Source organism: Enhydra lutris, unplaced genomic scaffold, assembly GCF_002288905.1.
Source record: "Enhydra lutris kenyoni isolate GAN:26980312 unplaced genomic scaffold, ASM228890v2 scaffoldscaffold11, whole genome shotgun sequence".
Classification (NCBI taxonomy): Eukaryota; Metazoa; Chordata; class Mammalia; order Carnivora; family Mustelidae; genus Enhydra; species Enhydra lutris.
This window is the reverse complement of record NW_019154095.1, coordinates 14363069-14390924: the sequence shown is the minus strand read 5'-3', so window position 1 is coordinate 14390924 and position 27856 is coordinate 14363069. Positions and strand designations below refer to the sequence as shown.

At 40.2% G+C, this 27856-nt stretch overlaps 2 protein-coding genes across 7 annotated transcripts in view; one reads left to right on the top strand and one right to left on the bottom strand.

The window, feature by feature from the left end:
- The window catches only part of LOC111144447 (trafficking protein particle complex 11), a 46959-nt gene extending 36875 nt beyond the window's left edge, over positions 1-10084 (bottom strand). For 2 of the 3 annotated variants that reach the window (XM_022498762.1, XM_022498761.1), the window contains exons 1-7: positions 10045-10084; positions 7376-7601; positions 4913-5082; positions 3796-3866; positions 2602-2716; positions 857-956; positions 433-506 (exon numbers count right to left, since the gene is read on the bottom strand). In XM_022498762.1, the coding sequence (XP_022354470.1) occupies positions 433-506; positions 857-956; positions 2602-2716; positions 3796-3866; positions 4913-5082; positions 7376-7579 (734 nt within the window). In that variant the 5' untranslated portion in view covers positions 7580-7601; positions 10045-10084. Of the gene's footprint in view, positions 1-432; positions 507-856; positions 957-2601; positions 2717-3795; positions 3867-4912; positions 5083-7375; positions 7686-10044 lie in introns of those variants that run through there. The other variant, XM_022498764.1, reaches the window with a different exon arrangement.
- Positions 10085-10454: 370 nt separating this feature from the next.
- LOC111144595 (RWD domain containing 4) lies at positions 10455-26293 on the top strand. Of its 4 annotated transcripts, none has more exons than XM_022498971.1 (8): positions 10455-10672; positions 13321-13401; positions 16341-16450; positions 16533-16680; positions 18440-18557; positions 20954-21003; positions 21153-21155; positions 24452-26293. In XM_022498971.1, the coding sequence occupies exons 1-8, from the start codon at positions 10649-10651 to the stop codon at positions 24482-24484; spliced, it is 567 nt and encodes a 188-aa protein (XP_022354679.1). In that variant the 5' UTR covers positions 10455-10648; the 3' UTR covers positions 24485-26293. The 4 variants fall into 4 exon arrangements, with proteins under 4 accessions (XP_022354679.1, XP_022354680.1, XP_022354681.1 ...); XM_022498973.1 differs by lacking the exon at positions 10455-10672 and adding an exon at positions 14410-14562 and having other exon boundaries at positions 13340-13401; XM_022498972.1 differs by lacking the exon at positions 21153-21155 and having other exon boundaries at positions 10486-10672.
- Positions 26294-27856: the final 1563 nt, after the last annotated feature.

Genomic DNA, 27856 nt, shown 5'->3' with positions numbered 1-27856 from the left:
AATAAAATCTTTTAATAAATAAATAAATAAATGCACCATGCATATTAAGAAATTCACAGCATTAGATAATGTCTAATATATATTTAATTGTGGAAATGAGTCAACACAAAAATTTTACTGAATATACAAATAAGCAGTCAATAGGATAGGAAGAATTTTAATGTTTCTTTCAATCATGAAATTAGACTAGATCAGAAAGCTTTATGATACTATGAAATTTACTTCTGATAATAAAATGAAATATTTTTTTAAATCTCAAAATATTATATTCCATTCATCTCTGAATAAATTAAATATTACATACCTGAATCTAAACAACATAAGCATCTTAAAATGAATTAAAGTTTGGTTGACATTCACAAGTTGCCATTAATATGTTACTGTTAACATAAAAGTAAGAAAAATTTAGTTTGACAACTGTTAAAAACTTACTTCAGAGCATTTTGTGTATCCTGTTTCAATTCACTGAAGAAAGCTATTTTAAATTGATGTCTGACAAATAAAAGCTGAAAAGAATAGAAAAAAGATATCATTATTACACACACTCTCTTAAAATGTAAAAAGTACACTAACATGAAGAGGAGACATCAGAGTAGAAAGGAAAATACTCAGATCAAGAATTATTCCAACAAGCATTGTTAAGGAAGCTATAAAAATCTCTAAGAACTTTAAGGCCCAAAAGGAGAGAAGACAAACTTGTTTTTAAAAGCTTAAAAAAAAAACTTTAAAAGCACAAAAGCCAATTAAAAACATCAAAGCATTACAGATATTTAATAATCTCTTCAAAAATAATCAATGATAATAATCTGCTCTTGGAATGCTTCTATTATTTCCTTCTTCAGGAAAAATAATGTACCTGGTGTGTTGTTTTATTCAAAAATTCCTTATGAGATTTCACTCTTCTGATCTCAGTGTAGTAATAAGTCTGTGCATGTTCATAAAAGGCATTTTCTAATCTGTTTTAAAAAAAAAATCAACATTCAAACACTAAAGTTAGTTTAAACCAAACTGTTCTCAAGTATCAGATTTATAAGACCTGAAAGTAAAATCCTGACAGAGACAATGTCTACTTTACTTCATGATAAAGACAAAAAGTAAAGCAAAATACATGAAATTTCTAAATAATAAATGTAAAGATTAGACCCCCCCCCCAAAAGCCATTTAGAATTATTTACGGTCTAAGAAACAACTGATAAAAATAACTTTTCTATAATTTGTAGAAATCACATAATCTCTAAGATTACTTCCACCCCCTTTCATTTTATAAGAAGTGTGAAAGAAAGAGATTTCCAATATTCACTTAATTTGACTATTTTTCGTGCTTTTAATATTTAAGGTTAGAGGATAAGAAAACTAATGGAAAAAGCACCAAAAATGAAAACTGGCAAATGAAGGGCATCTGGGTGGCTCAGATGGCGAAGCGTCTGCCTTCAGCTCAGGTCATGATCCCCGGGTCCTAGAATCAAGTCCCGAGTGGGGCTCCGTGCTCAGTGGGGAGCCTGCTTCTCCCTCTCCCACTCCCCCTGCTTGTGCTCTCTCTCTCACTTTCTCTGTGTCAAGGAAATAAATAAAATCTTAAAAAGAAAAAAATACTGGCAAGTGAGGGGAAAGTAACATTCAATAGGATTCAAATCCTATTTCACTCCCTAAGTTTGAGATAACACAGGAACAAAGAAAATTTGACCACAGATAGACAACTCAAAGTTCCTTTTGTGAAAGTATGTATGTATTACAAGTATCTGCCCAGGGCATGAAAGAAAGCTAAATTCATAGCTAGATAAAGCTGGACTTCAAGGTTTTTCCTCCTCAGAATAAAACATAATTTTAAAGCTATATTCAAAGAGTTTAGACATATCCTTAAGGAAAATACACTAAGAAAAAAAATGGAGAAGCCAAAACTTTCAATATTCAATATACTTCCTAAGGTAAGATTTTCTATTTCTTTTTTTTTAAAGATTCCATTTATTTATTTGAGGAAGAATGAGAGTGAGAGAGAGCATGAGCAGGGGAGAGGGAGAGGGAGAAGCAGGCTCCCCACTGAGCAGGGAGGCCAAAGCAGGATTCGATCCCAGGACCCTGAAATCATGACCTGAGCCAAAGGCAAATGCTTAACCAACTGAGCCACCCAGGCACCCCTAGATTTTCTATTTTTAAAACTGCAGTTTTTTGTTTTGTTTTGTTTTTTTAAAGATTTTATTTATTTATTTGACAGAGAGATCACAAGCAGGCAGAGAGGCAGGCAGAGAGAGAGGAGGAAGCAGACTCCCCTAGAGAGCAGAGAGCCCGATGCGGGGCTCGATCCCAGGACTCTGAGATCATGACCCGAGCTGAAGGCAGCGGCTTAACCCACTGAGCCACCCAGGCGCCCCAAAACTGCAGTTTTTAAAACGTTAAAACATAAAAATAATTCATATTAGGTTCAAACTTTGAACCATACACTATTTAAAAGAACATATTAACCTCAGCTGAACTATGAAGTTTTATAAATGGGTAACCTTTGTTTTGAAAGGTGAAATAGGATACTAAAAAAAAGTCTAAGCAACCCATTTTTCAGTGCCTCTGATAATCCAGGATCTAAAAAAGTTTAAGATCTTTATTTACCTTATAATGTAACCCACCAAGTGATCAGTGTGGGGTAGGACAAACAGAGATTTCCCCGAGAGTTCACACGCGTTACATAAAGCTGCAGCTCTTTCTGACGCAGTGACATCTTCTCCTATTGACAGAACCCATAAAGATGAAGAGAGAAAGAAAATGATTCACGTATTTTTTTAAACAAATAGGTCCCCAAATCTAAACAAGGTAATTAGGAAGAAAAACCAAACCCCCTTTCGCCATGCCAGAAGGCCTCCTGAGAGCTCTTAGGGGGCGGTTCTCAGAAGTCATGCCATACATATCTGTTAGGAAAACCCTGCGGAATTTTCTACTAAGCCAAGTTAGGCCAAGTAACACCAAAAGATATGCCACATAACTGTTTCAAAACCTTTAACTAAAACTGGAAGCAATAATCCATGAAAGTGGTTTCTAAAACTCAGATGCCAGAAGTTTCAAAAGAGAAACAAAAAACATTTTGGCCTCTCAAAGTCTTAGAATACAGAAAAAACAAGCATCTGAAGCTAAGACATTTTCTTATAAAAAAGCAAAAATCCTATACCATTTTTCTTTGTCCGATTGCACATTAAGAATAAAAAGTCACGGTAGGAATATAATTTCAAACTGACCTCAGAGAGGTAAATAACACTCTTTTTTAAAAAAAACAAGTGAATAATATTCCTTTTAAAAATCAGTTTTGTTGGGGTGCCTGGGTGTCTCAGCGGGTTAAGCCTCTGCCTTTGACTCAGGTCATGATTTCAGGGTCCTGGGATCGAGCCCCGCATCGGGCTCTCTGCTCAGCAGGGAGCCTGCTCCCCCCTTCTCTCTCTGCCTGCCTCTCTGCCTACTTGTGATCTCTCTCTCTCTCTCTCTCTCTGTCAAATAAATAAATAAAATCTTAAAAAAAATTTTTTTTTAAAAATCAATTTTGTTAACTGATGTACACCTACATAGTGAGTTAAGTGGAACTGGGGGGGTAGAAGAATATTTTAATATTCTTTATTAAATTTTTTAATATTTTAATTTTAGCATTTTATTTTTTACACTAGGCATTTATTTATGCATTATTAGTACTTTTTAAAGTGAACACACCATCTTTCCTATAACTGAATGCATAGATTTTAACATCAAAAACTATACCTCCTGATAATAAGAATGGGAAGTATAAAGCAATTCATTGATTATTAATTAACCTTTTGATACCTGGGGGCAAAGGAGTTTTCTTCTGAATCAGAACCACTGCAACTTTTGTGTTTCTCCCTTGTAAACTCTGCCTGCAATGGAAAAATAAAATTAATTAAACATAATTAAATTGTTTTGACTTTTAAAAAATATATTCAAGACTTTACACAGGGGCACCTGGCTGGTTGAGTCGGTTATGCATCTACCTTCAGCTCAAGTCATGATATCGGGATCTTGTGATGGAGCCCCACATCAGGCTTCCTGCTCAGTGGGGAGTCTGCTTCTCCTTCTCCCTCTACCCCTCCACCCCCACTCATGCTAACAGATGAATAAAATCTTTAAAAGAAAAAAAAGACTTACATAAAGTACAAGCTTGATGATTCAATTTTAAAAAGATGAATTTCAACTAAAACCATCCAAGGTTAGAGGAAATCTTTCCCCACATACAAAGAAACTTCTATGCTACAGTGACTTCGTTTTAAAAGTCTACTCTCGGGGTGCCTGGGTGGCTCAGTGGGTTGAAGCCTCTGCCTTCAGCTCAGGTCATGATCTCAGGGTCCTGGGATCGAGCCCCGCATCGGGCTCTCTGCTCAGCGGGCAGCCTGCTTCTCCCTCTCTCTCTGCCTGCCTCTCTGCCTACTTGTGATCTCTGTCTGTCAAATAAATAAAATTTAAAAAAAAAAAAAAAAAGTCTACTCTCATACCAAGCTTCTAATCCTGACAAAAATCTGCTTTCAAAGCCAAGTTTACTATATACTTTCATGTAAAAGTTATAACATAACTTACTTCTTGATGCTGATACGTTACAGACTGGTCATCCAAAAGAATTATTTTGAAACCGGAATGGGGATAGAACAAATGTCTTGTGAGACTAAAAAGCAAATTACTATACTTCCCCCCCCCCTAGTTAGTAAAACGCAAGAAAAAAGCATTTGGAAATTCAGACTAACGTGTCATCCACATTTCTTCACACACCTTCGCATTGCAGAAGTTAAGCATTCACGTTAAGCTACCTGTCAGGGACCGACCAAGTGTCCCTGGAGGTCGGCAAGTGAGTGCTGGTTCTCAGCTGCCTTGAGTAAACGCTGGGAAATGGTACCACCTCCCACGCCCCGTCAGATCTGCACGGAAGACGCACCTGACAATCTCCACTCTGGTGGCACACTCGGACTGCTTTTCTTTCCACTGGGGTTCATCCCAGTCCAGCTCGTAGAACACAACCACCAGGGCTGGCACCAGGTTCAGGTGTTTGTTCATCCAGCCGGTCTTTAGGATCCCCTTAGGAATGTACCATTCGTAGGAAGTTCTCTGTGGACATTGGCAAAAGCTGAAGACACTTACTGGATAACAACAGCAGAAGCCACCTGTCCCTGAGTGGCACGCACTTCCTGTGTGTTCCCGTCATTCCACATACACATGACACATTGTTAACATTTTATTTATTGAGGTCTACAGAGATCATGTGGGTGCTAACAAGTACTGGAGGTAGAATCCCAACCGTGGGTCTGTTACAGTTTCCGCTGAAAGAATAACTGGGGCGCCTGGGTGGCTCAGTGGGTTAAGCATCTGCCTTCGGCTCAAGTCATGGTCCCAGGGTCCTGGGATAGAGCCGTACATCAGGCTCTCTGCTCAGCGGGGAGTCTGCTTCTTCCTCTCTCTCTGCCTGTCTCCCTGCTTGTGCTCTGTCTCTCTCTCAAATGAATAAATAAAATCTTTAAAAAAAAAAAGAAAAGAAAAGAAAAGAAAGAAAGAATAACCAAAGCCAGGGCACTTCTAATAACGTCAAGGCTCTCAAATATCCTGGAAGTCATTAGCCTCTTTCCAGGTAAATCCTATTCCTCATTCCAGTTTCCAATCTTGCCAAAGCAGCTCAAATAAAATACAATCTAAAACCCAACATGGCTTCATTTCTTTCAAAGACATGTTGCATTTTACTTTACTTGTGGATGGAGGGAAAAATGAAAGACAACTCTTAAATACAGAAGCACGACAGCAGTCACTCAGGGGTCACACTAAGTGCCACATCGGCAGAGACAGAGGTGTTGGTGTGAACGTTAGCCCTGAAGAAACTCACTGAAACCTCAAATTGCTTCCAGAGTGCTGGCCCCGACTCAGACTACCCCCAACAGCCTCTTCAAGGGAGGAAAGACAATAAAGTGTCATTATTATCCAGCGAAGGAATCGGAAACAAAAAACTTAGGGACTCAGGGAAGAACAAGGAATGGGCACATGAAAAACTCCCGCGAGGGAGAATGGATCCAGGACAAAAGGAGAGCTGTGCTGGGCACTGGCCCTCCTGGGCACAAACTCCACACTAAGGACAAACACCTAGGAGCTGGGGTGCTGTCCCCTGCACAATGTCAGAAAAACCATGCAGCTTTGACAGCCGGGGATAGGAAACCGCATGTGGTCTGCGAAGGATCAGCCGGCCACCAAATCCACAGGCCCTACCCTTCCAGAGTTTCACGAAGGGGGCCTCGCACTTACATTTTTCATAAACATCACCAGTGATGATGATATCCTTGGTCCAAAGACCAGTCTGTCAGGAACATTGCTCCAGAGCAATGTTTATTAAAAATAATAATAAAAAAGAGCAGGTGGTTTATTTTGATCAATGTGTCTTGTCAACTGACTTTCAAACCAGCTCTTAAGATTATGATAAACAGGGCGCCTGGGTGGCTCAGTGGGTTAAGCCTCTGCCTTTGACTCAGGTCATGATCCCAGGGTCCTGGAATCGAGCCCCACATCGGGCTCTCTGCTCAACGGGGAGTCAGCTTCCTCCTCTCTCTCTGCCTGCCTCTCTGCCTACTTGTGATCTCTCTCTCTGTCAAATAAATAAATAAAATCTTAAAAAAAAATTATGATAAACAGCAAATCAATTATACACGATTTTCTTGAAAAAGTAAACTGGCCTTGTAAGCACTTTCCACGTATTAGCTGCTATTCTTAACATCATTCTCTGACTTTTCCAGGTAAATTAGAAGCTCTAGTATGATGTTCAACCTAAAATTCAGTTTTGAATGTAATACCTTTCCATACTCCTCACTAAATAAACTGTTTTAGTTTATGTAGAACTCTCCAGAGACAGAGAGCTAGTCTTATTTAAATTTCTATCACCAGCCTAATGCATGGTTCCTAGAACCCAACACAAAGTAAGTGCTCAAAAGGTGTGTGAAACTGAACGAAACGGCAAAGACTGTAGATTATAACAATGATACTGGTAATGATAAATGGGGAATGTGAGACTTTCCTTTTAGAGAAGGCCTTACAAAGACTGGGAGGGGTTTTAAGCAAATACAAAAAAAAAAAAAAAAAAAAAAAAAAAAGAAAGAAAGAAAGAAAAAGAAAACCCAGCATAGAAAGCTTAGTAATTATAGAGTCATTATTCCTCTGGGGTTAAAAAATCTAGTTATCATTAAACGTAATATAGTGCATTACATACATGAAAAAGCCCTGGGTTTTCTTAATGCATCACTACAACCATGGCTTTGATAAACTCAGGGATTTTCAACACAGACGTTAGGAACAAAAAAGGCATATACCTCACATACAGAGGAAGAGAGGGAGAGAAGGAAAAGCTCCCATGAAATCATGCCATTACCTTAGGTCTACATTTGGGATACTCATGGTCACCTGGGAGCACCTTGAAAGAAATCGGTACCCGATCAGCCCTCCGATTGGCACAGAAAGCATCCCAGACAGCTCGATGGACAGCATTATAAACTACATCCAGGCCCGTAAGGGTAACAAAAGCCATTGGCCGGCAACATAATTCCACAGGGAAGTCCCACTGTGTGGGGCTCATGTTCAAGATGTCAGGAAAAAATCTGAAATAGAAATGTAAATACATTCAAAATGTTTTAAAAGCCCATATCCATATCTAATCTACCTGCCTCCACTATTTATAAAACATTACAAAAAGGCAACAGACGGAGTCTTTTCGAGTGTCCGCAGAGAGGTGATTAAATTAAAATAGGTCTCATGACCCATTTTTGATATAAAGAAAAATAACCGTTGACTTACATATAATAAATGCAACTATCTAATTTCTCTATAATGGCTAACATCTAATTTCTGAATTCCCAGAAAATTATTTTAAAAATGTGCTAGTTATCTAAATAGCTATGTTTTCTCATCTCTCCATAATTAATGTGAAATGTATATTTAAATGAAAATCTAGACGAGAAATACTAACAATGAATGAAAACGTCTAAGAGGGACATGTTTCCACTGTGTTCTTCAGCTGAGAATCAGTCCATAATAAATCCTACCACACACTAACTATAGAAAAGCAATTATATAAAAATGTGTTTATTCCAAACAAAATTGCCATTATATTTTAAAGACCATTTCTCATTCCTAAAATCATGTATCAAGAGTCCCTTTTCGGGGCACCTGGGTGGCTCAGACTTTAAGCATCTGCCTTCAGCTCAGGTCATGATCCTGGAGTCCTGGGATCTAGCCCTGTGTCCAGGTCCCTGCTCAGCGGAAAGCCTGCTTCTCCCTCTCCCACTCCCACTGCTTGTGTTCCCTCTCTTGCTGTCGCTCTCTGTGCGTCAAACAAATAAATAAAATCTTAAAATTTAAAAAAAAAAAAAGAGTTCCTTTTCAAAGGTGATCTTCACCAGTATATCATACAGAACTCAAATGCAATTTTTGCGAAAGTGAAAAGCACTGTGCCACCACTCAATAACCAAATATTTTTAACTGAAAAGTTAATTTTAAAAAGATCATTAGGCGTCTTACATTTAAGTACTGAGGAATAATGGGTATTGAATAAATGATTTGGAAAGTTCATCACAAATGATACATTTCTACAAGACACAGAGGTTTAAAATTATTTAAGCAGATATTTTCCAGACAGGATTAAGCTATGAGGGCAAAGGCTCACAAGTTCAGAGAAAGAAAAACTCTAGTTCTAGGGAATTTGGGGGTGAAAATTAAGAAGAGATGGTCAAAACACATTAAACAGGGGCCTTTACTTTACACCAGGGAATCTAGATTAGAGCCCTAAAGTCCATTTCTTCATTTAAAACCACCAGAGGCTCAAGAGAATTAGCTGTGGTCTTTGAAAATGGGAGTGGAAATAAGGGGACCTAGAAACGACTTACAAAGCTCTAAATCAGTGCTATCCAAAAGAAGTATTACTGTGAGCCACATAAATAATTTTAAATTTTCTAGTCATATTAAAATATTTTTTAAAAGCGACATTAATTTTAATAATATTCTATTTAACCAATATGCCTTAAAATATTAACACTTCCACATTAATGTAAGTTATTAATGAGATACTTCACTTTTCTGTACCAAGTCTTCATTATCTGATGTGCACTGTACACTCCCAGCACATGTCAACTCAGGCTAGCCAATTTCACATGCTCAATAGCCACATAGGGCTACTGGCTATCATAATGGACAGCCCGTCTTAAATTACGGTAATTCTGACCCCAAAAATTACTGTACGGAAACTGATCAGAAATTCTTGCCACATACTATTTAAAAACTTTTGGCACTTGAGACGGTACTGCTTATTCCACAGCAAAGGGATGGGATTGGGAAAAACACTGGCAAAGGACAGATGCTGAGGTTGTGTGGCTCTTAAGGACAGTCTGTAGACATTCCCAGCTCTCCTAGAAGAAGCCAATGAGGCAACTAACAAAGTATGACACGGAAGGAGGTGCAAAAGTCGTGAATGAACACACTGGATGGGAGACCGTGTCACGCAAAAGCAAGGAATCTGGAAGCAGGCGTGGAAAATAGGAAGTTTCTTGAAAAGGATGACATACAGCAAAGAAAGGCGACCTAATCAAGTGGCAGGTTAAAAAAAAATAAAAAGCAATGTGGTCACTATTTTTTAATTAACGGAGGTTCAGGGTGTAGTACACAAGGCCAGCAAGGACTACAAGACGACTCGGAGAGGAATGACAATTTGGGGCCGGGCTGGAGCGGGGGTGGGGGGCAGGGAGATGTTGAGAACGTGAAGCAGCCACCTTAGAAAGATACCATCCCCGGGGTCTCAGCATTCCGCCCTGGGAATCCAATGAGGGAAGGGAGAAATAACGCCGCAGCCCTCCAGGCAGACGCTCTCTTCCCCGTCTCCTCCCCTTTAAACCCGAAGGCCCTAGATACAGGTGCGTCTTTTCTCTAGGGGCTGGAAGAGAAATGCCAGGACTGCCCCCGCAGACGCCAAAGGAAAACGCAGGGCCGCCCCAAACCGGCATTGTCTCGGCGATCTCGCCTGCCCTAGCGGGTCTCCGGGGCCGGACTCACCCAGGCCGCACGCCCCGGGCCCGCTGCAGCTGTGGCCGGTCGCCGCAAGCCGGGGGAAGACGAAGGGAAGCAGGCAGGTGACCTGCAGAACGCCAGGGCCCGTCCCCACCGCCACCGCCCCGGAGCCGGTGCCCGCCAGCGAGACTTCCCGGTACCCGCCCGCGCCGGCACAGGAAGCACTTTCTGCATCTGAGTGACAGCGCTCTACACCAACCGCTGTCCCGAAACTTAACGCCGCTCCACAAAACATAGGAAGAAGCGCGTCTCCTACGGGGGTAGGAAATAGGGGTGGGGAGAGAAGGAGCCAATAGGAGGAGCAGGAAGGAAAAGGAGGCGGAGCCTCTGCGGCACCGCCCCGCAGCGTCTCCCCGGTGGTCCGGGCGCCCCACCCTCAGCGGCCTCGGGCTCCCCGCCCACACACCCCCCAGCGGGCTGCTTCGCGCTGCACGAAGGCCCGGGGCGCGCGTGACTCTCGTCTGCGGTGCCAGGGGTGTGCCTCCCGCAGCCCAGGCTTGGAAGGGGGACGCCCCGGGCGCGGGGCCACTGCTCTCGCTTTCTCGTGGTCGCAGACGCCCTCCCGGGGGGGCGTCCCGCGGCCGGCGCGATGAGTGCCAACGAGGACCAGGAGGTGAGTCCCCTTGGCTGGACGCCCCTTTCCCCGTGCCGGCGCGGCGCCTCGGCTCCAAGGGAGGCGGCTGAGCCCCCGAGGGCGGGCTGGGACCGGGGGTCGGGACGAGCGGCTCCGCACGTGCCTTCGCCCCTAGAGCGGACAGAGCCTGGCTGGGGTGCCCCAAGTTTCCGGGCGCCCTGCGAGGAGAGGCCAGGCACGCGGCAACGGGAAGGGTCCGCCTCTGCCTCCGCTCCTCCCTGGAGTTTTCAGTTTTGCAAGCCCGGGGGTGGCCCCACGCCACCTTAATAACAAGGATGCGTGTCCTTGGAAGGCGACCCGGTGCTCTTGCCTCGCCTTCAATCCCCAGTGTTCCTGTTCAGCGCTCCTGTACGGAGTTCAGCCTCTTGCAATCTGATCACCTTAAAATTTTTAAAATCTCCTGGCTGGTAGGGAGAGACTGAGCTGAGTTAGTTAAATTTCCAGTGGAGGAAAATCATGACACTAAGTGTCACCGATTTCTGGCCTTTTTGTTTGGTGGAATCAGTTATCCACCTGGTAGTTGTCCGGTGGAAATGAAGGCTGTTTTGAGCGAACATGTACCGCCTGACTCCTATAGTTTATGCTCAGCGATTTTCTCATGAAATGCCACTTTGACATTGAATCATGTGATCGGGGAATGATACAGGTCATCTCTAGGGGAGCCACCTATTGGTGTAATGCGTCCAGATGAGGGGAAGAGTTTTGCAAAGGTAAAGTGGATGCCCTGGGGCTGCCAGTGAGCATGGGGTAGAATCAGAACTAGAATGCGAGTCTCCTAGCCAAGTAATTCACTCTTCATTTAGAATATGTTTGTTCAAAGTTAGCACTTTTACAAGATAGATGTGATAGAATCTCTGGAATGGAAGTTACCATTGGAAGGACCCAAAGGGCAACAAGCTGGTTGATACCTGAAATCGCTTCTGAACTGTTCTTGCCAGGTTACTTTGTAAGTCGAGGCGTGTGGAGTGTATCATGTCATGTTTCTCAAAGTTTGGCCCATGGAACACTGCCTTAGACTCATCCGGGTGGTTGTTAGAAAAACAAGTGCCTGTACTGTACCTCGGATTTACTGGATTGAAGTTCCTGAGGGGCCCAGGGATTTTAACAACAGAATTCCATTCTTCCACACGACTGATTTTCAGAACTTTGAAATCTGTTTCCTGCCCCGTTTTTTCCGATGCCCTCTGCTCATACTAAATGATTCCTTTTCACTTTTTCTCCATATGTCCATTCTTTTTGTTCCTTGTCTTGGGATTGTGTATTTGTGGACAGATTATAAATTTATTTATGTCCTGTTTTTAAATTGTGGCATCACCGTTTTCTAGTTAGTTTCTGTCAATTACAGCCCTTTAAGTGCTCTGTGCAAAACAATTTATCTTTCGTCCTCTACTGTGTTTAGGTATCCAAAGACACGTTCTTCCACTTACCCTATAAAATTTCATCTTGTTAGATGGTTTTTCTAGGACACTTTGAATTCTTATTCAGCCACCAGCATGATTCACTATTCCATCAAATTGTCATTCATCAGTTTCATAAGCCTGCCTTCAATTTTTGTTCCTGTCCTACTCATTAGTTAAAATACAAGAAAGGATTAAGGGTAGGAGGAGTAACCCAATATTTTGAGTAAGTTGACTCTTTCTAATCTCATCTTGGTTCTTGAATCCAGTTGAACTCCTGTATTTTTTTCACATGAAGGTAGCAAGAGAAACCCAGGTAGACCTGGGTTCTGTGCCTTTCCTCAACGTACCAATCAAGTTATCCTCTCTAACATTTTTGTTTACATTTATCTTGTTTTTCATATGCTTGCCAAGGCTTAGGGACTGCTACTCTTTATTCTTCTCGGCCCCCACAAATTATTTCTTTAATAATCTATTCTAAAATTTTGTCTCCCTTTAGTTTGTAGCATTCACGATGTGCATCTTTTTGAAAACTAAAGGATGTATCAAAGTACTGTCTTTCTTTGCTTCTCTTCTTCAGGTGCTCTTCGGTAATCACAACAGTCTTTGAGTCTTCCCATTTGTCAGTCCACAGTGTTCTAAGAAATATTTCCAGGCAAGGATTATTAGTTACATTTTCTCTTGAAGTCCTTTTTATCCGATCTTGGGTAGATTCTCGTCAAACCTCTTTCTAACCATCATTTTAAGTTCTTTTTGTGATCTGCAGGTGTTTTTTTCAAGTTTCATATCATTCTGTGGGAAGGATTTCAAACATAAATAATACATGTAAATAGTGGGGAAATACTGTGTTTTGTATTTCCCATTTCCAAGTGTAACGCTCTTTCTATCCTAGCCTAGGACACATGATCTAAATTTACTTTAAACTGACTTATTTTCCTCCCGGGTAGAAAGGAGAAGATAAGATATTCTTTACAGGATTGAAGTGAGAATGAGTGAGACAGTGCACTGTAAAATGCTCAGGGGTGCCTGGCACATAACTTTGAAGGAAGTATTAGTATTCACATTGTGTTACTATTTGCACATATATACATTTATTATAAACATCAAAGGCCATAAAAGTAACTAAATTTTACATAGTTGAGTGGGCTTGAATCAGAAACTAAACATCCTCTATGTCAATCCATTTATACCACTAAACAAAACTCATTTGATACATTTATTTTTTTCCAGATGGAACTGGAAGCTCTGCGTTCCATTTATGAAGGAGACGAAAGTTTCCGGGAGTTAAGTCCAGTTTCCTTTCAATATCGGGTAAGACATGACATGACTAGGAGCCCTTGCTACTTTGCTAGAAAAGATTGAAGGTTGCTGAAAGTGCTTTTATTTTTTTAAATTTAACGGTTTAAATCAATTACCTCTTTGGATTTTCTGAAGCATTTGAATGAAAGCTCATCACCGTGACATCAATTATTTTTAACTTTGGGGAACAATTCAGAAACTTTTTAAAAACTAAGAGAAACTTGTTTTTATTGTGACAGAATGATCAAATGTTAGAAATGGAAGAAACCTTAGAAGTTACATGGTCTTGCCTTCTAACCTTAAAGATCGTGTCTCTCAGTCATAACTTCCCAAGCTTTCCCAGCTGATGCTGATAAATACTAGAATTAAAATCCTGGTTTCTATTCCAAGTCTAGTATTATTTTCCCCACCCTATGATATAGTCAAGAAAAATTGATACTTTCCTAATTCTGTATTAACAATATGTGTGAATATTTTTTTACATATTCTTTAAAAGGGAGTTTGCCCACAACTATTCTCAACATGAAACATCACCAGTATCTTGTTTTGTAAGTAAATAAAAGAAACCAGCTCTCCCAGATGGTTATAAGCAGTAGTGGTGTGAGAAAGCTTTTTGGTCTAAGACTTAGTTATTCACATCATTATTTCAAATAAATTATGTGATAAGGGATTCTTATATGTCATTATTACAGACTGTTACAGAAGATAAATTCTTTATCATTACTTTCTTTAGAGACTCTCCCGTCTGCTTGGCTCCTTTCAAGCTCAACAGTCCTTACACCACTCCATGGGTAAAACAACAAAAAAACTTAATGGCCAAGGTTAACACTGGGATCAAGTGCTAGGCCCTTCCATATGAATCCAGCTGTCTCCCCAAAGGTCCCCAAGCACTGCCACTTTCCCCTTAGCAAATGGGAGATTGAGAACTGCCCCATACTTCCCTAAACACCTGTATTAACAAGTGTGGTCACTTGTTGACACAGTATACGGAACATAGTAGGACATGTGTGTGTCCTACAGGATGGATTCTCCGCTGTGACCGCAGGATGGATCGCAAGGGAATAAAACATGAAACTTGGAAACCTTGTACATGTTGAGAGCCAGAGGACAAGGGTACAGGTCTGGCTGGGTCCTGGTCAGGCCCCCTCAGTTCCTGTTTAGCGGACTGGTTCGGTAAGCTCCTAGACCATTCTCCCCTTTCAGTTTGGTCTGAAGCTTCCCTCCACACCACCAGTAGTCCTGCAGATGACTAGGTAACTCTCGGAAACACATTAGTTACCCCATTCCTTCGTTGTGAAGGGTTTCCGCATGGGTTTCTCCTACCTATAGAATAGGAATTAAATTCCTCAGCTTGACCCTCAGGGCCCTTCTGTTTGGTTCACACTGCCTCTCCAGACTTTCCCCGCCACTACCGTCCGTTGGACCCAGTAGCCTGTGGACCATTTCCCTGCATTTTTTAATATTGTGCCCGTGGGCACATCTTTTGCTCTTCCCCTCACCTCACGTCCCTCATCCAACCTACTTCTTCTTTAATGCCTAACTCAGGCTTCTCTGATGTATTTGGGCCTCCCTCTTCTAGCTCTCCCTTGACTTCAAAGCAGAATTGGCCACTCCCCATTTCTTCATACTTTGTTCTGTGTCTTTTTTAAACTTTTAATCATGCTGCAGTTTCGTGAGTTACCTAAATCTCTGCTCCCCTTGAAGACAGGAATGGTCTTATTTCTATTTTTGTATTTTCTGTACCTTGCACTGTAGGGGGCACAGGACCCCCCCGCTTCTACACACACCTTGAGTAAGGACTTAGTAGACTGCATAGAGCAAGTAACTTTTGTCACTTTTTCATTATGTCTGTATTTGAAACACGAGCGTAAACCGATGAGGTCATCAACTTACATAGATATAGATCAACAGGTCCCTAAGATTATTTGACATAATTTCTAAGCCTCACCTTATATTGGTGTGTCTTGTGGTTGATGCTGAGGGGAAGGGAATAAAAATTAGCCGTCAGAGAGTAAAGGGCAAGTGACAGTTTGGGGTGAAAAATTTTTTAATCTGTTACTATTGTCTAAAAATAAATAGAAAAAGCAGCACATATACTAAAAATATTACAGAGGAGATTGGCATAGCCCTTTGCAAGGATGAGATGCTGACTCATGAATCATTCCATAATTTTATTAGAAAAATCACCATTTTGCAACCACCAACCTGATGATCATTTCAGGCAAGGCTCATTAATGGATATTAAAACCTTCGAAAAGTTGTGGGGAAAGCAAAAGAAATAGAAAACATCTTTAAGTTATTCAGGTGAAGGGGGTCAAAAGTTACAAACTTCTAGCTATAAAAAAAATGAGGGATTCATGGTGACTGTAGTTAGTAACATCGTATCGCATATTTGAAGGTTGCACAGAGAGTAGATCTTGAAAGTTCTCACCTAGCCTAAGGCACTCCTTAACCTTATCTCTTTACCTTTCCCTTTTTTTCTCTAAATTTTACATTTTCTTTTCTGGTCTTGGGATTGTGCTAAAGTATATCAATCCCTCGTTCTTAAGGCCTCGTCTGATTTGGCAATTGGAAAACGTAGGGCGAAGATTAGGCCTTTCAAGTTTGTGGATTGTTATTTTTGTCCATTCTATTCCTTTACCCCACAATTGATATGTTATCTTTGTCCTCAGAAAGCTTTGATGGAAACAAAAATTTATATTAGACAGTCTTGATACTGGAAAAAGCCAGAGGGCTGGTTGGAGAGAAAGGTTGTGGACCTCAAGTCACGTTATGACTATGGCCCTCAACCCCTGGTAGGCCTTAGCCCGTACCCCTGAACTTTCCAGAATACAGTGTTTCTGATCTGATTATAAGCATCGGCAGTAATTCATCATTTTCAAAGTCATAATTAAATAAATATTCTGTCTTTGTGTCACTTTCTACAAGCCTAAGATTTCCCTTTTCTTCAGATAGGTGAAAATGGTGATCCCAAAGCCTTCTTAATAGAGATTTCCTGGACAGAAACATATCCCCAAACACCTCCAATTATATCTATGAACGCTTTTTTTAACAACACCATGTGAGTAGTGTTCCATTTTCATTGCTTTTTGTAACACTGTCGCTTACTTTTCTCTCAGCCATGTATTTCTTGTGCATTATAGATCGTCAGCTGTAAAGCAGAGCATATTAGCCAAGTTACAGGAAGCCGTGGAGGTCAATCTTGGGACCGCCATGACCTACACGTTGTTTGAATATGCCAAGGACAATAAAGACCAGTTCATGGAGAATCACCAGCCTGTGAATTCTACGGTGAGCTCGTGCTTCGTTTTATTCACTCTCTTACTAATTTGTCCTTACTAGTTAGTAGTTTTTTTTTTTAATTGAAAGATTTCATGTTAGACTGAAAATGAGTTAGGGGCACCTGGGTGGCTCAGTCGGGGTTAAGTGTCTGCTTTCAGTTTAGGTCATGATCCCAGAGTCCTGGGATCGAGCCCTGCATCGGGCTCTCTGCTCAGCAGGGAGCCTGCTTCCCGCTCTCCCTCTGCCTCTCCCCAGCTCATGCTTTCTCTCACTCTCTCAAATAAATAAATAAAATCTTTAGAAATAAAGAAATAAAACAAGTTACATCTGTTAAGTAAGAATAGTGAATTTAAGGTTTCTCAGTGCCTATTTAACTTTAAAAATGAAATCATATCCTATAGATCTTACCCTTCCTGTGAGACTAGAATACTTCCTGTGCCCACCACAACTGAGGTGCTGTTGAACCAAATATTTGTTTAAATGTATTAACCATATTTGACGTCTCCATAAAGCTCAGATGGAGGATTTCGTACGTGGTGCCCAAATACGTTGGAAATTGCTTTCTTCAGGGGCCTTCTTTAGCTGGGAATAGTCTTGTCCCAGTTCACTCTGAACATGCAAGCTTCAAGAGACTCCATGAATAGGAAAACAGTTCTTTTATTTCTAGAAGGATTTTAGGAAATCATCACCTTTTATGCCACAGGCATCTCTTTTTAGAACCCTTTGCACCCAGTCCTGTGCCGAGAGACTTTCCAAGGCCAGAGTCCGTTGAGTTCTGTGAAGCAGGCCGGCGGCTTCCTGACAGCGAAGGCTCTGGGTCTTCTACCTGAGCAGCTCTGGCTGCCGCATTCCTGACGCCACAGAAGAGTCCTGAGGGCAGCTCTCGGGCGGGAGAAAGTGGTAGCAGAGCTGGGGAACTGCAGGCCTCACCAGGCGGCCCTGAAAACCCTCACTGCTCCTCGCTGCACCACTGACCGTGAGACTTTGTTTTGGTCAGGGCAGGGGCCGCTGTCTTACCCTCACTGTGCTCAGTTTCTTCTTCTGTCCAGCGGGGATTATGGTAGCTTCTGCCTCGTAAGAGTCTAGTAAGGGTCAGACAAGGTTGTACAACATTTACAGCAATGCTTGGCACCTAGTAAGAATTTCGAATTTTACCTATCACACTCTGATTACGTGAATCCAAATTAAAATATTTTTCTTTTTCTTTTTTTTAAAGATTTTATTTATTTATTGGGTGGGGAGGAGCAGAGGGAAGGGGAGAGATAATCTCAAGCAGACTCTGCTGTAAGCACGGAACCCGACGCAGGGCTCAATCTCACAACCCTGAGATCGTGACCTGAGCCAAAATCAGCGGTCACACACTGAACCAACTGAGCCACCCAGGCACCCCCAAAATATTTTTCTTCATTCATGAAGATTTTCTTCATTTCTTCAGAGAATCAGGGTTTTCTAGGTAGGCACATGAGATTTTTCTAAAGACATACTTAAATTTCCAAATAAAGCAAATTAGCTGAATTATAAAATTACCTTAGAACTTCAGAGCTTCAACATAATGCTGGTATCGGGTCTTATTTCTCAGAGGCTTGGTTATAACAATGGAACTAACATCATGTAAGTCCCTCTATGGGAACGTTTAGAAGAATGAAAGCAATGTACAAATGGCACCTGATCTAATAAATGGATATTATAATGCAGGATTATTTTACTTTACAGATCTAATTCAGTAAGTTTTAAGGCATTAGTACAGGAATTATTTGTTTTTTTCTAGATACCCATAAGCAGTATCATCTCCGTTGAAACTCCTAATACAGCCCCATCAAGTAAGAAAAAAGAGAAAAAAGAACAGCTTTCAAAAGCCCAGAAACGTAAGCTGGCAGATAAAACAGGTTTGTGTTTATTTTTTTTTTTTAATAACACACAGAAATGGGTTGCTTTTTAGTGTGATGTGAGTGCTTAATAAGTATATTTTGATTTGGAGGAGTAGTTCTCTGTTCTTCATTCTTGGAACACTTGGATCAGACACTGTCTTAGGTCACAGATGTATATGGAAAATATTTACCACTATTTCACTGCAAGAGCTCACCATTTGAGGAGAAGGTAAGTGAGTGGCAGTATAGCTATAAATGAGTCTCGAGGGTGAGAAACAGAATAGCATACAAAAGTGTGCCCTACCTTCTATCGTTTCTGTCATTTCTGGGACTTTCCTGTTTGGTTACCTCTCTGGCAGATATGTGCATTACTAAAAATTCTTTGAACTGTAGCTTTCATTTGAAATGAAGTCTGCTGTACCATTAGGTCTTAGCACATAAATAATATACTGTTTTTGTCTGTTGATTTATTTAAATAATTTGCATAAGATTTAAGAATAGAATTTCTGTGTTCTAAACCAGAGTCATTTTGTGGACCTTTAGAAGAGAATTATAAATTCCACCTCATATCACCAATATTTGATCTCTTTGTTTTTGCAAATTGGTATCGATCTGTCAACTTTTTTTTCCAATTGAGGAAATGTATATATTTATATACTTATACACAAGTGTGTCCATGTGTACTGTTGTCTGTACCTCTGTGTGTGTGTGTGTGTGTGTGTGTGTGTGTATTCTTGGTATAAGGTTACAAGTTGCCCTTTATTGAAAAGAACTGACTCTTTTACTTTGGTGAGGAAGTTTAAAATAATGCCCTTTTATAAAGTGATGGCGGGTTTTTTGTTTTTGTTTTGTTTAACGTCCTGTGTGGCAGAACAAAAAGAGAGCAACCTTTGTTGGCCCTCAGAACACACTTTTGAAGTCATAATGGTTTGTGAAATAACAAATCTGGGGCTCTGTTACACCTAACATTAAAGCATGAACAACCAAAGCTCTGAATTGTTAGTCATTGCAATCTCTTTTCTAGGATGTTGGTTAATTTCTTTGTTAATGCTGTAGCATTTCTGTCCATTAGTTCATTCCCTGTCGCTTTCATACATAATGACCTATGATTATTCCCTTTCATTACTGTTTCCGCACCTCCATCTCTTTTGATGATGCCCACCTGAAAGGCATTATCTTTCTGTAGTTATGATACAGGAGTTAGTGACTTGGAACTTGCATTTTATTTTTTATTTTTATTTTTTTTAAAGATTTTATTTATTTATTTGACAGACAGAGATCACAAGTAGGCAGAGAGAGAGGAGGAAGCAGGCTCCCGGCTGAGCAGAAAGCCGGATGCGGGGCTCGATCCCAGGACCCCGGGATCATGACCTGAGCTGAAGGCAGAGGCTTTAACCCACTGAGCCACCCAGGTGCCCCGGAACTTGCATTTTAAATAAAACTTAGCATGGTTTTCATTAATAAAATTGGTGATCTGCCCCCATACCCCTTACAACCAATAAACAGTCGGATAAGATTCTTACAGGCATAAAGGACAAGAGAGCCATTAGCATCTAAGATTGAGGTCCAGTAATACTGCTTCTGTCCTGTAAGAAATCAGGAGGTTAGTTTCTGTTTCCCTTGTGTAAAACTAATCTATTTGTTTTGAATGCAAATTTTGATGATTTCATAAAATGAGATGTATATAGCCATATCAAGCATAAAGGAAGTCACGTCTTTTTAAACTGAAACACTTAATATTTATTAAACTATTCTTTAAGTTTGAATATTCTATTACAAGAACAAAATCACTTTGTAAACTATGAATTTTTTATGTAAAGTTTCAGCTTGTTTTCAAGCACTCCCAGCAGATTAAAGACCTGTTAGATTAAACAATGTTAGGTTAAATAATGAATTTTTTATCAGACTACCAAAGTTAATAAATAAGTTGACTAGGCCTCCTCTTCGTCTGGAAGGCAGACATTGGTTTATAAGGACTCTTGTCTTGAGCCTAGCTTCGGAGTTTAAAAACCCTCACGAAGCAGTAGAGTAACACGACTCACTTAAATCAGCCGTGACCTTATAAAAAGGGTAGCATTGTACAAGTGCATGAAACTAGTAAGTTGATTAGCTCTTCTTCCTGGCATTTCCAACTCACCTCCGTGTTTTTATCTTAATATCACAGTTTTGTCTTGAACGGAAATGGGATAAATGTGAGAAGGGAGTACATCTAAATTATTTTGCAGATATCCTGAGAATGGTGCTTTCAGTTCACAATGATGATAAACTAGTTTTCCAGCTTAATAATATGTGATTTAAAATTTTAGTCTATTTGTTGTGTAGAGTGATGTATAAAAGCTTATTTGTTAGAGTATTCATTGCTTTAAAAATTACTGCCTGGTCTTAGAAATAAAGTTACTATTTTTGTCCTGTAGATCACAAAGGAGAACTTCCTCGAGGATGGAACTGGGTTGATGTGGTGAAGGTATATAATACTTACATTCTGGGCTTTGAAACATTGTTACTGGTCTACCATCAAATAATGAAATTTGTATCTTCCATTTTTTTCTCCCCCTCCCCCCCCGCCGCAACCTTTGAATTTTACTGGAATGTCTGTTTCCATTTTTGCTTTAGCATGTAAGTATTTTTGAAGTATCTTTCACGTTCTTTTCTTTCCTACACCTTCAGTTTTAGATTTTCTTTTTTTCTTTTTATTTTTTAAAAGATTTTATTTATTTATTTGACAGAGATCACAAGTAGGCAGAGAGGCAGACAAAGAGAAGAGGGGGAGGCAGGCTCCCTGCTGAGCAGAGAGCCCGAAGCGGGGCTCGATCCCAGGACTCTGGGATCATGACCTGAGCCAAAGGCAGACGCTTAACCCACTGAGCCACCCAGGTGCCCCTAGATTTTCTTTTTCTGAATAATGGAAAAATCTATAGAACTAAGCTATAAGTACCATAAAGTCTGACTGTTTATGTAAGTACATGTGAAGAACGAACGCGCCTAACTCTGACTGTGGATTGGCAGTAGTGTGGAAACAAGAAACAAGGCATCGAAAGAAATGCTTTGATTTCTTAGTAAAAATTCGTATTTTTTTTAAAGATTTTATTTATTTATTTGACAGACAGAGATCACAAGTAGGCAGAGAGGCAGGCAGAGAGAAAGGAGGAAGCAGGCTCCCTGCTGAGCAGAGAGCCCGATGCGATGCGGGGCTCAATCCCAGGACCCTGAGATCATGACCTGAGAGCCAAAGGCAGAGGCTTTAACCCATTGAGCCACCCAGGCACCCCCGTATTTTTTTTTTTTAAGGGCAAACCCTAGATGGAGCTTCCCATCATCGTCAAGAAGGATTTTCTGTTTTTCCTATTTAGAATTGTTTCTGTTTCACGTTGAAGTTTTTTTTGCCGACTTCTCTTAGTATTTTTCTTTTCCAGTATATTAAAGTGATGTTCAGTTAATCCTCTTTGTAGGACTTCATGAGATGAGTTTTGCATGCCAACTGGTGCCACTACTGCTGTGAGAAGATGTGATCCAAGGATAGTTAAAGATTAGGATTTTAGTGGGGACCGAGAAATATGGGTAATTATAAGCAGTATATTCTCAGAGTTCATTTGAAAGTCAGCTGTTAGGGTCATGGGGGTACCTTTGCTGTAGAAACTGCTTAAAATAATCCTTGTGTCTAGTACAAAAATATTACCTGGGAATAGGGTGGGGTGAGCTGCGGTCGGAATAAAGAAGCAGTATTTCTGGTCCTCCTCCTGGGCAAGGGGCTGAGCGCACACGAGATGTCTGTGTGGGTGCGGCTTCTCCCTCCGTCTCATTTACCCAGGCCCCGCCTCCATGGATGCCTGATGGACACTTCATGTTGTCCCGGCTGTGCTTGTATTGACCTCACCAGCCAAGTCGTTTCACTCCTTAAAATGCTTCAGGCTTCAGGGACGCCTGCATGGCTTAGTCCTTAAGCATCTACCTTCTGCTTAGGCTGTGATCCCGTGGTCCTGGGATCGAGCCCTGCATTAGGCTCCCCGCTCATGGGAAGACCTCTTCTCCCTCTCCCACTCACCCTGCTTCTGTTCCCTCTCTTGACGTGTCTTTCTCTGTCAAATAAATAAATAAAATCTTAAAAAAAAAAAGAATGCTTCAAACTTCAGAATGAGAGTGCATCCTTTCCATGAAGTAGCCTGCAGCAGAAATTGGGCTCAAAAATATTCTGATTAATCCACAGGTGTTAGTGCTCCTCCTTCCCTAGCTCCAGAAATTTAATTTCTCATTTGTTTTTCATAGAGTCTTTGTTAATATAAATTAGAATTTCAAGAAATATAAATGAAATAAAGATTTAAATAATCCAGTAATCTCGAGAAATAGACAAAGATATTTTTAAGAGGGAAGTTATCACGTAGATGTGGTCTGGACTCAGAGTCTGTTACCCTAAACTAGTAGTTTCCAAATGTGATCTTGGGATCCCTGGGAGGTCCTGGGGCCCTCTGGGTGTCAACAAGGTCAAAACTATTTACATCACAATGTTAAGATATTGTTGACCTTTTTTTCCTCATTCTCACAAGTGGATTGTGGTGTTTACCAGAGGCCCCATGAAAAGTGATGACGCCATCACTAATACTCTTCTCTTAGAGCATTAATAGAATGTGTGCTTTTATATTGTGTTTTCAAGAATTTTCTAAGATAACGAGTAGGTTTAGAATCTAAGTATGTGCATTTTTATATTAACTCTGTTTGTTCTTAGTACTGGTACTGTGTTTTTGTTTGCTGTTTCCTATTATACCTGCCTTACTATAGAAGCAGATTTGTGAAAACCCAGTGGTCTCCTGTTGAGCTCAGTAACAAAGAAGTTTGCAAAAATGTAAAACAATACTATTCTTCGCATTAAGTCCTATTAGTTTGTTTTAGAAAACACAGCTTTTCGTTTAAGAAATGTTTGGTGATTACAGAATGGGTTTACTGTTATTTTTATTTTTACATGAATTAAATTCTTCAATTTTAATTTCAAGCACTGCAGGTATAACATACACTTAAAAGAAAGCTCTTTAAGATCCTCAAAGTGGGAAGAGGAGCTGAGGCCACAATGTTAGAACTGCTAGAAACTTAGCAGTTTCTACTTTTCACAGCTTCCCACATTCTCTGGGGTTCTCAGGGCTTGGGTTCAATGGGGATTTCTTGGTGGCTCAGTCTTTATTCTGGTCAGAATTGTCTGTGTATTCTTTGGGAACTCTCCTTGCCCCATTTGCTAAATTCTGTAGATTTTTACCAGAAAAGACTTGCAATTTAAGATTTTTATCGCATTTTTTTAAACTGTATTTAATTTATGTGGGGTTTTTTAGCCACAATTTTTAAAATTTTTGAAGACTTTATTTGTGAAAATAATAGAAGAATGTCATCATTTTGTAAATGGCATCTTTTGTGTATTCTTGGTTCCAATTTATTTCTTGGAAAGCTTCGAGGGATTTTTTTCCCCTCCTTGTTCTATTGAGGTTGTGCGGTTTTTTTGTTTTGTTTTTTTTGTTGTTGTTGTTAAGATTTTATTTATTTATTTGACAGAGATCGCAAGTAGGCAGAGAGGCAGGCAGAGAGAGAGAGAGGAGGAAGCAGGCTCCCTACTGAGCAGAGAGCCCGATGCAGGGCTCGATCCCAGGACCCTGAGATCATGACCTGAGCCAAAGGCAGAGGCTTTAACCCACTGAGCTACCCAGGTGCCTCGAGGTTGTGTTTTTAAAGAATCCTTTTTAAAGTAGCTGAGCCTAAAGTTGACAAGTAGTTAAATATGCTGAATGCAGTAAATGGTGTTAAGTTACACGAACCTTGTTGCCTGTCGCTCTATCAACTGTAAATATTTATTTGTCATAGTAAGTGAAAACAGTGAATTCAAGTAACATGATAGCTTAATCTTGTTGATGATGTCTTTTTTCCCTTTTTTATAGTTAAGCAAAACTGGCTCTAAAGAAGACGAATAATTTTTGGAATTGAAGACAAGGGAAGAACATCCTTTAAGAAGGAAACTGGGTTCAAAATCCTTCATTATTATTCTTTTCTGGTATTGAGGTGGCTTTTTATAAAACAATTTTTTTGTATGTTTCTTATGTAAAAAAAAAAACGTTTTAAGCTGAAAGTTCATGAAAAGATCTGGTTGTATTAAATTATTTTCACAAACTTGCCTTAATAAAAGGTGAAATGTTACCATTTAGTATACTTTATGAAGATGGTTGATCTTTGTAAATGGACAAAATGGGAAATAATAAATAATCAATGTGAATTTATATGATCTTATTCCAGTGGATGTGCTATTTTTTAAAGGAGTAGGAAGCCCTTTTGAAACTCTCATCCCAGTGGATCAGAATACTGAGTAAACAGTTGCTCTGTGGCGTGATCCATTTTAATGGACTTCTCGTCTTAATCAAGTCTTCATCTCTCCTTTCTCTTAATTACTGAAGCATAAATTGCTCCAGAGAAATTTAAATACTAATATTTGAACTTATTACATAATATTCTTTGTAGTTCCTTTTTATTTTTCAAGGGTGAACCGCTTCTTTCTTTTTAGTAAGTGAGTATCTGTTCATACTCTTCTCTTCCTTTGGGTCATGATGTTTGACCATGAGAGTTTTCGGCCGCATGTGGAATAGGGGAATATAAAATAAATCTGCCAAATACATTCAGAAGCATTTGAGTAGAAGCGCTGGTTCCCACCGAAAACATTTCTCTTTGCTGCATATACCAAGATGGGAGTAAAAGATGCCTTAATATTTAATTTTTGTATTGTTGGGAGACAGTGGTTTTAATAAATTCCTGTTTCTCTGCCACTGTGTGTTTTTGTTCTCTCGCAACAGGTCTTCTAAATGGTTTAACATAAAACCACCTTTCAGGTCTTGTTTCTTTTCAAGTAGCCATGTGGATTTCTCAGGCTGAACATCTGTTTTCATAGTAATAAACGTAGAAGTGTTTCAAATGCTGAATCATAGTACAAGCTTGATGATGTTTTTAATCACGAGCAGGGTAACTGTTAGTGACATGTAACCAGGAAGTCACTGATGTGTTGTGTGACTTACAGGGACTGCATTTGCTCCCTGGGTGGAGAACCCTGAGAACTGCTGCTGGTTCTAGAAGGGTAGACTGTTGGTTCCTCCTGTTACACCTGTGCAGCTCGGGTCTGACTTTTCAAAGAATAATGAACTTCTAAAGACATGTCCTTAGCATTAGAGCAGTTTAAATTGTATGCGTGGCTTTTACTGGGCTGATATTAGGCTCAGTTAAATGGTTGGAATTACACAGTAAATACAATTATGGTAAAGAAGTGTAATCTGGTTTTCAAAAGCTAAATCACATTTTATATCTTGAACTAATAGAAGCATTACAATTCAAGACCACCGGAATACGCCAACTTTCGTTTTTGGGGTTGTGTACGTGGTTTTTGTTGTGTTGATTTGTTTGTTTGTTTTTAAAGAAACTGAAACTACAGATCTGCTCGTGGAACAAATTGTGTCTTGCTCTGAAGATTCTGAAGTTGTTCAGGCTTACTGTGGTTCAAAGATGACAAAGAATAATGCTAGTTAAATGCCAATGAACTATTTTTACTCTTTTTTATATGAAATGTACAAATTTGGGGGGTGATGGTGGCAGCGGGGCCTCTGACCACCTTCTATAAAACACTGGAACATTCTCATCTGTTTTATCACCGTCTATTCAACACTCCCAGTATATTTTCTCCGAGTCTGTCTACGTAAAATTGTATGGAATGGCATAAATAATGAGCAATAAAACCAGAATTATATACAGTGGCTTCTCTGTGTTTTATTTCAAGTTGATAGAGAATTGTTGATTTTACAAATTTGCACAGACTTAATGGTGTAAGGTGCACCCTCCTACTAGAAACTGTTCAAAATGTTGGATTGAGAAAGAATTGTTTCATGAGTTGACAAGAAGCTAAGGGATACCCAGTCTTAAAAAATTTTTTTTTGAATATTTTTTTGGATTGATTTATTTGAGAGAGAGCATGAGCACAAGCTTGGGGAAGCAGAGGGAGAAACAGACTCCCCACCGAGCAGGGAGCCCCATGTGGGACTCCATCCTAAGACCCTGGGATCAGGACCTGAGCCAAAGGCACGCTCAACTGACCGAGCCACCCAGGCGTCCCAACCTTGGAATCTTTCTGCATTATTTCTTCACAGGCCCCACCATTTCAGGTCGGCTGGATGATTTGAGTTTTCCAGAAGTTCTGCTTGATAACTGCTCGTGTGCCTTCCCAGACCTTGTTTCAGAAGAGACCAGTTAGGACAAAGATGTGGCCGGTGTTCCAGAGGGTAATCTGAGATCACTTTAAAAAGAATAAATTTAGTTCAAAAAAAAAAAAAAAAAAGAATAAATTTAGAAATCATGCTACATAATAACAGACTTATTTTGTCATTGGTTAGTACGCAGAATAAAAACATAACAAGAGGTATTACCTGGTAGGGATTATCTGGTAATCTGGGATTCTAAATTCAGTGTTTCCAATTATGTGACAAAATAATAAGGAATTGGTCAACGATCTGAAGATTTTTTGTGTGTGGGATCCATTAGTGAAGAAACTCACTGAGGGTCTTTTTTTTTTTCTAAGATTTTATTTATTTGACAGAGGGAGAGAGAGAGAGAGAGAGAGGGAACACAAGCTAGAGGGAGTGGGAGAGGGAGAAGCAGGCTTCGCGCCAAGCAGGGAACCTGATGTGGGGCTCGTTCCCAGGACCCTGCGACCATGACCTGAGCCGAAGCCAGATGCTTCACAACTGAGCCACCCAAGTACCCCTCACTGAGGGTCTTTAACAGAAATTTTCCTGATGGAAGAGAACAAAATTCAACAGAAAATACCAGTGCATATCACATTCGTAAGGGTCTTTGCGTGCATGTCACCATTGTTTTTGGTTTGGGGTATGTATGTGCAGTACTGTATAAATTTATTTCTTAAAGATATTCATGGTGAAAAAGTATGAAAAGCACTGATCAGAGCATATGCCTTCGGCTCAGGTCATGATCCCGGGGTCCTGGGATCAAGCCCCACATGGGGCTCCCTGCTCCGTGGGGAGTCTACTGTCTCCCTCTCACTCTCCCTCTGTGTTCTCCCACTCTCTCTCTCTCTCTCTCTCTCTCTCAAATAAATAAAATGTTTTAAAAAATTTTTAGGAAATTTTTAATAATTTTTTAAAACTTTGCATCCAGTGACACACAATGTGACATTCTTTTCAAGCGTACAGCGTGGCGATCATCGTGTGCGCTGTGCGGGCTTTACCGTCCACATGACAGCCTTAGAACAAGGAACCGCAAGGGCTAACGCCTCAATCAGTAACAACTACAACAGC